This window comes from Gorilla gorilla, chromosome 6 (assembly GCF_029281585.2).
Source record: "Gorilla gorilla gorilla isolate KB3781 chromosome 6, NHGRI_mGorGor1-v2.1_pri, whole genome shotgun sequence".
NCBI lineage: Eukaryota > Metazoa > Chordata > Mammalia > Primates > Hominidae > Gorilla > Gorilla gorilla.
Window position 1 is genome coordinate 58527799 of NC_073230.2, and position 12126 is coordinate 58539924.

General features: G+C 40.6%; 1 protein-coding gene across 32 annotated transcripts in view; it reads right to left on the minus strand.

Moving 5' to 3' along the window:
• GRB10 (growth factor receptor bound protein 10) overlaps positions 1-12126 on the minus strand; it is a 209591-nt gene that overhangs the window by 108360 nt on the left and 89105 nt on the right. For 20 of the 32 annotated variants that reach the window (XM_031012929.3, XM_063708555.1, XM_063708552.1 and 17 more), the window contains one exon: positions 11617-11704. The exons of 7 other annotated variants lie outside the window; for them this stretch is intronic. Coding sequence is in view for 6 of the 25 variants with exons in the window: in XM_063708555.1 (XP_063564625.1) it covers positions 11617-11704 (88 nt within the window). In the remaining 19 variants the exon portion in view is untranslated. Of the gene's footprint in view, positions 1-3373; positions 3507-11616; positions 11705-12126 lie in introns of all 32 variants that reach the window. 5 more of the 32 variants (XM_055347073.2, XM_063708565.1, XM_063708564.1 and 2 more) reach the window with 1 other exon arrangement.

Sequence of the window (12126 nt, forward strand, 5' to 3'; positions counted from 1 at the left end):
GAGCATCCTTGGATTTTGGCATTCGCAGGAGGTTCCTGCAGATATCAAGGGACAACTGTGTACATACACACACACACACACACACACACACACACGTATATATATAATGAATAAAATCTTCAAGATTTTTTGTGGATAACATAGTAAAAGATGAACTAGATAAGAGGACATTAGAGGAATCGTGACACAATATGCTGTCTTCCTGCTTGAGTTCCTGTTCTCTCATCAATCATGCCCTCATCCAAACTGCTGCCGATGTCTCATGAATGGCAAGGCACAGCAGGAAGACAGGGTGCTAGGGACTGGTTTCTACCTTTGCTTGCCTAGAGTAACCAGGACTTCCCACAAGAAGGGGAGAGGCAGGGGCTCAGGACCTTTCTGGAGCTCACAAGTCTATTAATGGCATGTGAGTTCAGGAATTCATTAAATATCTATGAAGTATGACTTCAGACCAGGCAGTATAGTAGAACCTTGTGGTATATACCAGGCAGTATATATGTCACAGTAAGTAAGACATATGTACTGCCCTCAACAAATGTATGATCTAGGGAGAAAGGGAAAAATACGATATATAAAATAATGCTCGCAACAGGCAGCTTATACATATAGGTGTGTGCAGGGTGGCTCCTCTAAATTAAAACCTGAGATGGACTTTGGCTTTGATTCCCATCCCACCACTGAGTTAACACCTGTCTGTGACTTCTGGGCAAGTTACCAAACCTCTCAGCCTCAGTTTTCCCATCTGTGGCTCTGATGAGGAAGATAAGACATGCAGGGAGGTTCTAGCACAGGCCTCAAAGTCGTCATCAGCATCATTATTTTTGCCAACAATTATGCACGATGGGTACATGCAAACGAAGAATCTAAAGTGCAAAGTGACTCCTAACTTACCCCCAGTCAAAGAGCATTGCTGGAAGAGACCAAAAGACAGAAAAACAGCCAGCCCAAAGCCAGCCTATGTCCCTCAGCACCTAATGTTGCTAAGAATGGCTTCTTGGAGGAAAAAACCAAAATTTTTTCTTGATCTATTTTACCTTCTCTAATAACTGGCATTCTTTTCTAATTTTGGTCTTTTCCTCTTGACAGTCTCTCCACTAAGAAATCGGTGCTTCTGAAATAGTCCATTCTCCAATCTTTTTTCTACACTTCCCCTGTTACTAGAAAGGAAAGCATTGCACCAAATACATTGCTACAAATTAAAACTGCATGCCTATAACCAGTATTTCTGGCTTAAAGAAAACCAAGAAAAGAAGCTAAAGAAACTAAAGTCAGAAAACAGCCATAATGGGTTGGAGAGGACCCCTGAACTCCAGAGCCTGAAAGACATTCCTCAAGTCAGGAGTCAAGTGTTTGTGTAGGATGTCTCCATCTGAGAGAATGAACTACTTACACTTCCTGGGTTATGACTCCAGCAATCAAGGAAAATGTTTTGATTCCAGCTCAGAAGGCTTCACTACGACAATCACACACACAGCCCTGTTCTCCAGATGGAACAAAGGCATGATGAATGTGTGTGCTTTGCAGGCATGGGATTGGGGCACCCGAGGTACACATGATGCAGAGGAGACAGACAGAGAAGGCACAGAGGCTGGAAGAGCAGTCTCCACTTTCAGGCAGGACCATAGCCTGCCCTGCCCGCAAGGCTAAAGCAACCACACCAGCAAGGAGAAAGGGAGACCCAAGCAGTTGCAGTCAGCAAAGAAGAGAAGCCACCTGGAGCAACAAAGTGTCTCTGGCCAAGCAGAAGACAAAAAAAGCTGGGCAGAGACTCTGCAACGCTTCTGTTATGGAGAATAGAGGGAAGTGGGTGGGTGGGACCACTTCGTCTGTGGTCAGAAACTCTGCAATCCTGGCTCATGCCTGTAATCCCAGCACGGACAGATCACCCGAAGTAAGGAATTCAAGACCAGCCTGGCCAACATGGCGAAACCCCGTTTCTACCCAAAATACAAAAATTAGCCAGGTGTCATGGCACAAGTCTGTAATCTCAGCTACTTGGGAGGCTGAGGCACAAGAATTGCTTGAACCTGGGAGGTGGAGGTTGCAGTGATCCAAGATAGCGCCACTGCACTCTAGCCTGGGTGACAGAGCGAGACTCTGCCTCAAAAACAAACAAACACCACCAAAAACAGAAACTCTGCAATCCATCACGAGGCCAGTGATAACAATACAAGAGTAGGGGGCTAGGGTCGATTTGTGATGGGGTATTTGAGAGGACTAAGGACATGCTAAAAACGAGTTTTGGGCTCTCTGCCAAACTCTCATAGAGTGGATCTCTCAATAGAGTGAATGACCTTGAGTGACTCTGGCCAATAACTTAAATTCTCAGATCCTGTCTCCACCCAAACTAGGCTAGGTGAGATCTCACAGGATGAAGAATCTGTGGTGTGTGCAGCCACTCATCCCTCACCTACCCACAGGTTGGCACTGATTACTGAAGCCTGTCTTCCTGGGGATGAGACCTCAGACTCCCCCGAGCACTGAACTCAGGGGTCTCAGAGCACCTGTTAGTAGGAAAATTCTGCAGTTTGGTGAGTACACTGTAATGGCACAATCATTCATTTCAAATTTTTAATTTATATTACTTTTTTTCCATTGTAAGAATAACCACATTATAGGTACATTGAGAAACTGCAAATAAGCCAATAACAAAAACACATTTCTCACCCCAAGAGGAATGCCATGATAGCAGGTAGACTGTCAATCTCTAAAAACTTGACAATGAATGTCTTCCTTCCCTCTCTCAGCTCCTAACCTCTCTGCTATTGGGAAGCCCCCAGATCCTGAGAGCTTTAGGCTCTCTCCCTCCCCGTGCCTGGGACACACCTCTGCATCCTCCCAGGGTGCGATCCACTGGATGTGTCCCCCACCACCTGCTCAGACCATGACTTCTCCCCACTGCCTACACACTGCCTTATCCTCAAAGGTCTGCAAATATTCTTGGGAAATAAATCAAGAAAAATACTCAGAGTGAAATAAGTCAACTTCCTCAAATTTCAAACTCATCATCTATTCATTTTCCAACTAGTGGTGCCACAAATTGCTCCAGACTGATGTATCAACATCAAAACCACACATTACTGATAACAAAACACCCTATCTCTTGACAACTGCAAAACCTTTGAGGAAGGCATTATCCTGGATCAGTAAGTTTTCTAGGGAGTGAGAGTAACACACCTTCCAGCAAGAGGACCTATTTTCATTTTCCCTCTTGTACATATCGTACATCATCCTCTTGGCTTCTTTCTTTCTTAAGCAGGGGGCAAAGAATATAACGCAACCTTTACTGACTTCAGTCCTCTCTCTGAGCATGATTGATGTCCACTGGGCTAATGAGGTGTAATGCTATTTGCTCCTAGGTAAATGGACTTACCCTGCTGGACTCCGTGAGTTCTAATGGCTCCTTTTGCTGGCCTCTGTCTTCCAATACTATACCGCTGCCAAAACCAACTCTTACTGAGGTGAACTTACAGGAATTTCCAGGGTCTTTTGTTCCTTCCTGTCTGCTATAGGTTTAGATAATAAACATTCAAAGTTCTGTCATTGTATTTTTAAATAAAATGAAAAATAATAGTAATTATATTTTTATTTTCATTATGAAAAATTGTTACATTTGTTCAAAATTTTTAAATGCACAATATTACAAGGTGAATAAAAATCACCCATAATCCCACCACCCAAATTAAACATCATTATATAAAACATATATTGTGCTCTTATTTTCTCTTTCTACAAAATTGGGACCATACAGTACCGTAACCTGTTTCCCTGTTTTTTTTCACTCAGTAAATCTGAGCATCTTCTCAAATTACTAGATATTTAACATATTTTAAGACAGAATAATGGTCTATCATCAGTGTATGTAATGTTTATCTGATCAGTCTTGTCTTTCCCTATTTCCTTTATTCTAGGGGAATATGCTATTGATTGAATTGAAATGGATATACATGCACACACATGCACACGTCATTGAAATAAATTCCTGGAATTGATGGGTTTAAATGTATGACCTTTGCAAGGCTTTTGTTAGACAGTAGCAAACCGCCTTCCAGAATTAGACCCACTTCTTCGCACTCTCCAGCAAGAGTTACTTCTTAAAGAGGGCACACCATGGCAGACATGATATCCTGTGCTTTACAGACGCCTCTTTCCAGTTCTCACAACAACTTCACAAAGAAGGCACTGTTGTCCCATGTTATAGACAAGTAAACTGAGGCTCAGTACATAAGACAGTAGAGTTTCAAATGAAACCAGCATTCACTGGCAGCCTCTCAGGCTGTTACCACTGCACCACAGGGCCCACTAAGCTCATGAGCCTTTGGGAGCTCTCTACAGAGTCAACTCTATCTACTTTGGTACACAGACTTCAACATCTCTTTTTCAACCCTTTGGGCATCTTTACTCAATTGTGCTCCTGGTGAGAGGCATGGCCAGGAATCTCTGCTTGGGTTATGAGCAGTAACAACAATCAGACAAAATTTGCCTAAAACTGAGAGGCCAAACTTCTAAAAATAAAACTTCACATCTCAAAAATATTGTTAAGGAAAAAACTAAATATAGCATTACCCTACAATCCAGCAATTCCACTTCTAGATACATACCCCAAGGATTTGAAAGCAGGAACTCAGACCCTTGTATGTCAATGTTCACAGCAGCACTATTCCCAATAGCCACAAGGTGGAGGCAACCCAAGTGTCCCTCCCTCAACAGATGATGGAAAAATAAAATGTGGTCCATCCACACAATGGAATATTATTTGGCCTTCAAAAGGAAGGAAATTCTGGCACATGCTACAACACGGATGAACCCTGAAGACATGCTGAGCGAAGCCAGTTACAAAAGGACAAATAGTGTATGGTCCCACTTACATGAGGTACTAAGAACAGGCAAATCAAGTGACAGGAAGTAGATTAGAGGTTACCAGGGACTGGGGAGAATTATTGCTTAATGGGTACAGAGTTTCTGTATGGGGTGATAAAAGAGTTTTGGAAACAGATAAATAGTGATGGTTGCACAACACTGTTCACATGACCAATGCCACTTAATGTACACTTACACAAACGACTAAAATGGTTAATTTTGTTTTATATATTTTTAATAAAGAAAGGTTTTTTCAAAATCGTCAAAAGTAATTCCAGCTATTGCAAAACCACCCCCTTTCAAAGAAAAGTGCATCCCTCCCTGCTGTGTGCTGCTAAGAAATGTGGGATGCATTTTTAGCAACTGTCACACAAAAATAAGCTGCTTACATTAGTTAGGAACAAGGTAATAAAACAGGAGCAATAAATCCTCTTTGCCAGATAGCAGTAACAGGTCAAGGAAAGTCACAGCTAATCTTTTATTCTAAACATCAGGTTCCATGCAAGGATCCAGGCCACTCTGGATCAAACATACCATGTAAAGCTACAGCCTATGATGGCAGCATCTGATTATGCCTCGAAAATTAAGGAAGCAGGAAAGAACCGCACTGTATGTTTGTTAGATTTGGTCATAGGTCCCAAAGCATCTCGTTAAAAAGAATCCCCAGAGTTGAACTTGGTGTCAGGCACAGAGATGGGAAAGGGAAGGCACTGACTCCTGTAGGCTGTGCTGTGGGCTGAACCACCCCCACCCCACCCCAGGGAGGGAAGGAGCCTTTGTACCCAGTGCCAGGGAGCTGCAAGCCCCAGGTCCATTCTGCACAGACTCAGAGGGCTGTGAACACGCCAAGAGGGAGGATGAACACTCTGCACTTGGACCCACTTAAAAGAAGGATCTGTGTCTTTCTGTTCCATCTAACAGCCCTCAGAGCACAGGCTTCCTTGATTTCCAGCTCAGTTGGTTTCCGTATTTTTCTTGTGAAATGAGTATCCAGAATCAGACACAAACACATCATGCTTTCCTTTTTTGTAAACTGCCTGCTCATGTTCTTTGCCAGTTTTTCTATGTAATTGTTTATCTTATTTTATTTATAGGAATTTTTACATAAACAGGATACTAATACTCTGCATGTTACATGCATTTTTGTATGTACACGCAGGAAGTTACAAATTATTCTTCCAGGCTGAAGTGCGCCTTTCAGCATGTTAAATATCATCTGTAACGTCTACATAGAAATTTGTAATGGTAATACAGTCAAATTTACCATTTTCCCTTTATGGTTGTGCTAAGTCTTATTCACAAAAGTCTTTCTTAGCCTAAGAGAATAAAGATTCTCACTATTCATTAATTCTTGTCATTCAAACAAATAAAAGGCATTTTGTTCTTTCACTTTTAATTATTTAATTGGCCTGAAACCAATTATTGTGTAGAATACGCAGCAGGGTTCCATTCCTTGCCACCCCATGTGAACAGTCATGGTTCCTGTAATCTCTGTTCTGCCGCGATTTCACTGTGCTGTATTAGTTTCCATAAATGGGTGGGTCTCCTTATGGGATATCTATTCTGGTCCTTTGGTCTATTTGTCTGGCCTTGAACTAACAACATCCTTTCTTAGTTGTGATACCACATAAGAGGGATTGCTATCTGATAGTGCAAATCAATTCTCCAAACGCCTTGTTGTTTTTCAAATTTGTCTTCAAATTCTTGAGTTTCACTCTTTCTTATTAAAGTTAGGAAACATTTTTCAAGTCACATGTGACAAAACTGTTAAGAATTTGGCTGCAACTGCATTAAATTTAAAGATAAACTTGAGAAAATGTGACATCTGCACTATATTCTGTCTCCTGATCCATGATCATAGTATAGCTCTCCACTTACTCAGGTTGTTTTCATGCTCTGAAACATCCTATAATGCCTGGTAATCTTCCTGAATACACTCCTAGATAGCTTATAATTTTTGTTAATATTCTAAGTGGGATTTCTTTTTATATTACATTTCCCAATAGTTTTTTCTTGGCATACAGGAGTACTATTCCATTTTACATGTTGATCTCACATTATATCTGCTTAGAGAATTCTTGCTCATTTTAAAAGTGCTAACATATCTGTGTAAATTTTCTATTTGAATAATTATTTGCAAAAAGACACATATTTCAGTCTTCCTTTCTAATGTTTACATTTTAGTTTCTTCATTTGCTTCTTTTATTACACTGTCTAAGACCTCCAGTGACAGCAGGCACCGCTGTCTAATTCTAGATGTTCATGAACATGACTCTAACAGTTCTCCATTATGTATGATGCAAGGCTGTAGGTTTTTAACAAATGAACTTTAACAAGTTAAGGAGGTTTCTTTTCAGTACTAGTTGAGTACAAATTTTGTTATTATTTGTTATGTATTATAATGAGTGAAGAGTTGTATTAAATACTCTTCTGCCAGGTGAAAATGATTATTTTTTTCCCTTTAATTCTGACATATGCAGTGTGTTCACTGTTTTATGATAGTAAACCACCCCTGCACTATTATAATAAAACCAACTTCGTCATAACATTTGTTTCATTTACATTTCACTTAAGATAAGGTACTGAATTTGGTTCATTAGTGTTTTACTTAGACCTTTTGTTCTATGTTAAAATGTAAAATGGTATTATAATTTTGATTTCTTGTACTGTTTCAAAGATACACAAACATGGTATGAATCAGAGATCTCGTCCTCTGTGTAAGCTGTTGTCCTCTGTGTTTAAGAGTGTACACACTCTTAGTGTGTTTAAAAAGAGAAATTGTGGGGGCCAGGCGCGGTGGCTCACGCACGCCTGTAATCCCAACACTTTGGGAGGCCGAGGCGGGCAGATCACGAGGTCAGGAGATCGAGACCATCCTACCTAACATAGTGAAACCCTGTCTCTACTAAAAAATACCAAAAAAAATTAGCCGGGCTTGGTGGCGGGCACCTGTAGTCCCAGCTACTCGGGAGGCTGAGGCAGGAGAATGGCATGAACCCAGGTGGCAGAGCTTGCAGTGAGCCGAGATCTCACCACTGCACTCCAGCCTGGGTGACAGAGCGAGACTCCATCTCAAAAAAAAAGAGAAATTGTTTCTTTCTTGAAAGTTTAATAACACTCATCTGCAAACCACTTGAGTATTTTTGAAGGTATAGTATTGATTACAATTTCTTCCAGAGCTGTTTCTCTATTACGATTTTATATTTCTTCAAGAGTCTATTTTGTTTTTACATTTTTGCAATAAACCATCTATCGCCCCCAGATTTCTATTTTTTCGTTCACAGTTTTCTTGATGCTGTTTTTAAAACTTGCTAACATGCTCTTACCATGATTTTCTTGGGCACCTTTTGCCCTCCTGAGTGTCTGTGCTACAGGTTTGCTGTTATGGTCGTTTTTACAAAAGACTGGTGTTTGATTTTGTTCCTATTGGTACTCTGTTTCAACAATTTCTGACTTTAATTTTTATAATTAATTCCTTCTACATTCCTTATTCTATTTCATTTCTGTAATTTCAATTTTTCTTTTTTTGAAGCTTAGAAAGTTAGCCTTACCACCTTTGCAGCATTGTATGACTTTCCACCTGTACTACATTCACTTTCATTCAGTTCTAAATGATTGATATTTCCATTGCAATTTCCTAACTCATAAGTAAAATAAGAGTGGGTGTGTTTTAAAGTTTCCTCATGCATGTTTATGTGATTTGTTTTCAACTTTTTATGTTGACGTCTGATTTATTCACACTGGGTCAAAGAACAAGCCTTGCATGAAATAGATTGCTTCAAATTTAGTGCAACTTTCTATATACCGTCAACTTTTCAAAAAGTTACACAGGTTTTAGAAAAGAATCAAGAGTCTCCGTCTGTTGGGTAGAGGGAGCTATGTGTGTCTATTAACTTGAGTTTGTTAACACTATCACGAATTGACTTGGAATTACTCCTACTATCTTATTTTGTATTTTGTTTAATATCTTTTTCTCTTCACATCTTGTTTTTTCTTCCGTTTTCTACTTGATGTTGTTTGATTGTTGTTGTTTTTTATATATATTCCCTTATATCTTTTTCTGCTAGGTTGGGAACTATAGATTATATGCACATTCTTTTACTAATTACAGTCAATACTTTAGACGCACCTAATATTTTTAAATACACAATTGATTATTCATCACATATTATTTTCCCATACGTGCCGTGTTTCCCTAGTATCCACATTCCGTCTTCCTCAAGAAGTACTTTTCATCATTCTTCTAGGCCAGGCACTGCGGCTCACACATGTAAACCAAGCACTTCCAGTGGTTGACATGGGAGGATAGCTTGAGGAGTTCGAGACAAGCCTGGGAAGCCTAGCGAGGACCTATCTCTACAAAATTTTTAAAACTAGCTGGGAGTAGTGGTGCACACCTGTAGTCCCAGGTACTCGGGAGGCTGAGGCTGGAGGATCACTTGAGTCTAAGAGTTCAAGGCTGCAGTGAGCTACGAGCTGCTCTCTGGCCTGGGTGAGAGTGCAAAACTTGGTCTCTTAAAAAATAAAAATAAAATAATAATCATTCTTTTAGTGAAGACTACCAGTGACACATTTTTTTCTCAATCTTTGCCTGAGAAAGCTTTATTTGGCCTTCCCTAGTCAGTGATATGTTGGCATAACATTGTAGATAGATGATTATCTTTCCCCCTGCACCCTGCACTTGGGAGTACACTGCATTGCCTTCAGACATTGCCCAGGGTGCCCAAGTCTTGCCTCATTTTGTCTTGTTGTGTTTCATAGTTTCTTGCCTTGTCTTACAGACATTATTCTTTCATGCATCTGTCTGAGCATTATAAACACATATTTCAAAGCCTTGGTCACACTTTTTTTTGTTGCATATAGGCTAAATTGGTAATCTCTTGGTTTTGTTAGCTATATCATATTTCTTAGTATGGGACTGCTTCATGTGCTTTTGGAATGCTGGTTTGTGGATTGTTTTGTTTTTCTTTTCCTGCCTCCCCCTCCCCACTGAGTGGTCAAGTCGGGACAGTCTGGAGCTGCTGCCTCATGGAAGGCTGCAAGGTTGCAGTCTGCGTCACTGCACTGGGAGGCTGCTTGGGTTAATTCTGGCTGCAGGGTTGCATCCACTCTGTCTGGCTGCCTGGCCATGAGTTCACATGCACTACAATTCCTCCCAGGCAACGGCCCTTTTCCAGCATCTTTTGAAAAGAGGGGAGCCCCACCACAGCTCTCAGCTGGATATGGTGGGCCTGGCTCTGGCCCTGCTTCCCCAGTCACTGCCGGAGAAGGGAAAGCGCAGCCCTTTGTATTCCCTAGGACCTAGGCCAGCAGCACCCATGCCGCTTTGGGAGCCACAGCCCTGAGGGGACAGCACTATTCAATGCTCTGTGGACATGCTTGGGTCTGAGCAAGGCTGAGTCCTTTTGGCTTTCCCATTTTACATGCTATGTGTATGTAAAATGATTGAGAGGTGGCCAATGTCAAGGGTGTGCTTAAAGGTATCAACCCTCTTGTCACTGAGCAGAGGTAGGGTTCAACATAGTGACGTGTTCATCCATTCCTTTAAGCCCTGTTTCAGGTGTGGGGATACATCCAAGACTCAGTTTCAACTGCATACGGTGTAACTCCACATCAGGGAAGAGAACCAGCTCTCTTCTACACAGAATGTGCTCCACATTCTGTGCTGCAAATGTCCCTTAATTGAACTACTTTGATATCTATAGAATATTTGAGTGTACAATTTAAAGACAAAGGATAAAAGGTAAGCCTTAAAGAGTTCTTTCAGTGTAATTTTTTCTGGTTTCCTAATTCAAGTATTAACCTAAGTTTTTATATGAGCATTAACACCAAAGCTTACATTATTTCCATTTAAATGAGATCATCTGTGAGCATACAACGTAACACGTTAAAATTTTCTTAAGCTTTGAAGTCAATACTAACAAATTGGTACCCTTTCCCCGCATCATGTCACTTCAAAGTTTTCTAAAAGATGATCCTAAAATTATGCTTGCCACAGAAAACCTTGACAGCTTTTATGAATCTTCTAACAATTGAGAAAACATTGCTTTGACTTCATGGTCAGATCCCAGCTTTTATTTTTATAGTCAACCTTTCTCATTAAGTAATTTAAGAAAATCTGAATATTCACATTCCCACCAGCTCTAGGACCTGTGATTTACTGTACTTAAACTCTCCAATAAGCCAAACAACGTGCCACGCGCACATTTCGTTCTATTTAATCCTCAGGCTCCTCATCCTACGGCAAAGCTTCCATTTATTCAATCTAATTTCCTAAGTAGTCTAATTTTCTAAAGGCAGTTCCCTTTCATTCCTTTCCCACAATGACCTCATCAGAAATGAAATATTAATAGAAGGAACAGAAAGAATCACAGAAAGGTAGAGAAAGACCAAGAGTACATACACCCAAAATCGTCTTAATTGGAAATATAAAAATGCCAAAATCAAGAGGATTCACCTTGGAGTACCCTTCAGTAGGTGACATCAAGTTGCCTTTCGGCTGAAACCTAGATAACTCGTATGAAACTGATCGTGAAGTTTTGCTCACTGAAGTTTGCTAATTGAAAGGAAATACATGAAGATATCAGAACCAAGGATCTTTCTCTATTTTGGAATTCACTGTCCTTAACGAGAAAAGAAGAACCAATGTTAGAATTGTAATCTATTAGTGTCAAGAGCAACATTTTAGAATATCAGGTCTGGGCACTGCTGCAAAGCTAGAACTGGGAGTGTTCTTGTGTTTTGCTCATTCCTTACCCTGGTGATTCGCAAGTCGGTCAGACTGTGCGGGGAGTCCTGGTCCTGCCGGGTCTTGTTGACTGCGAGGTGTCTGCTCCACCTTGTCCTAAAAAAACAGGACCGCAGCAGAAAGGCTGTGAGTTCACAAGAAGCATCCCACACTTTTCAACACCCAGCTTCCCCAGCATTTCCTTTCTTCCTCAACTCCTTACTTCCTTTCCACTTACTTACTTTTTCCGTTTTCAATGATAGTTGTTGAAAACAGACTGCATAAGGGAAGCTAATCATGAAAAGGTGCAAGCTGTTTGGCAAAGGAGTTAAAAGTTACTCCTGTGTTTGGGCTTAAATAGCTTTCCCTGAATAGCAATTCAAAGAGAATTATTGCCAACTGCTCCATTGAGGCAGTGAATAGAAATAATTAACATTCCATGGAACACACGCATTTTCTGTAACAACTACAGGTAATCAAGTGCTGGGCGTTCTATTACCTGGGACATAAACATCTAGAGAGTGTTTTATAAATGGTTC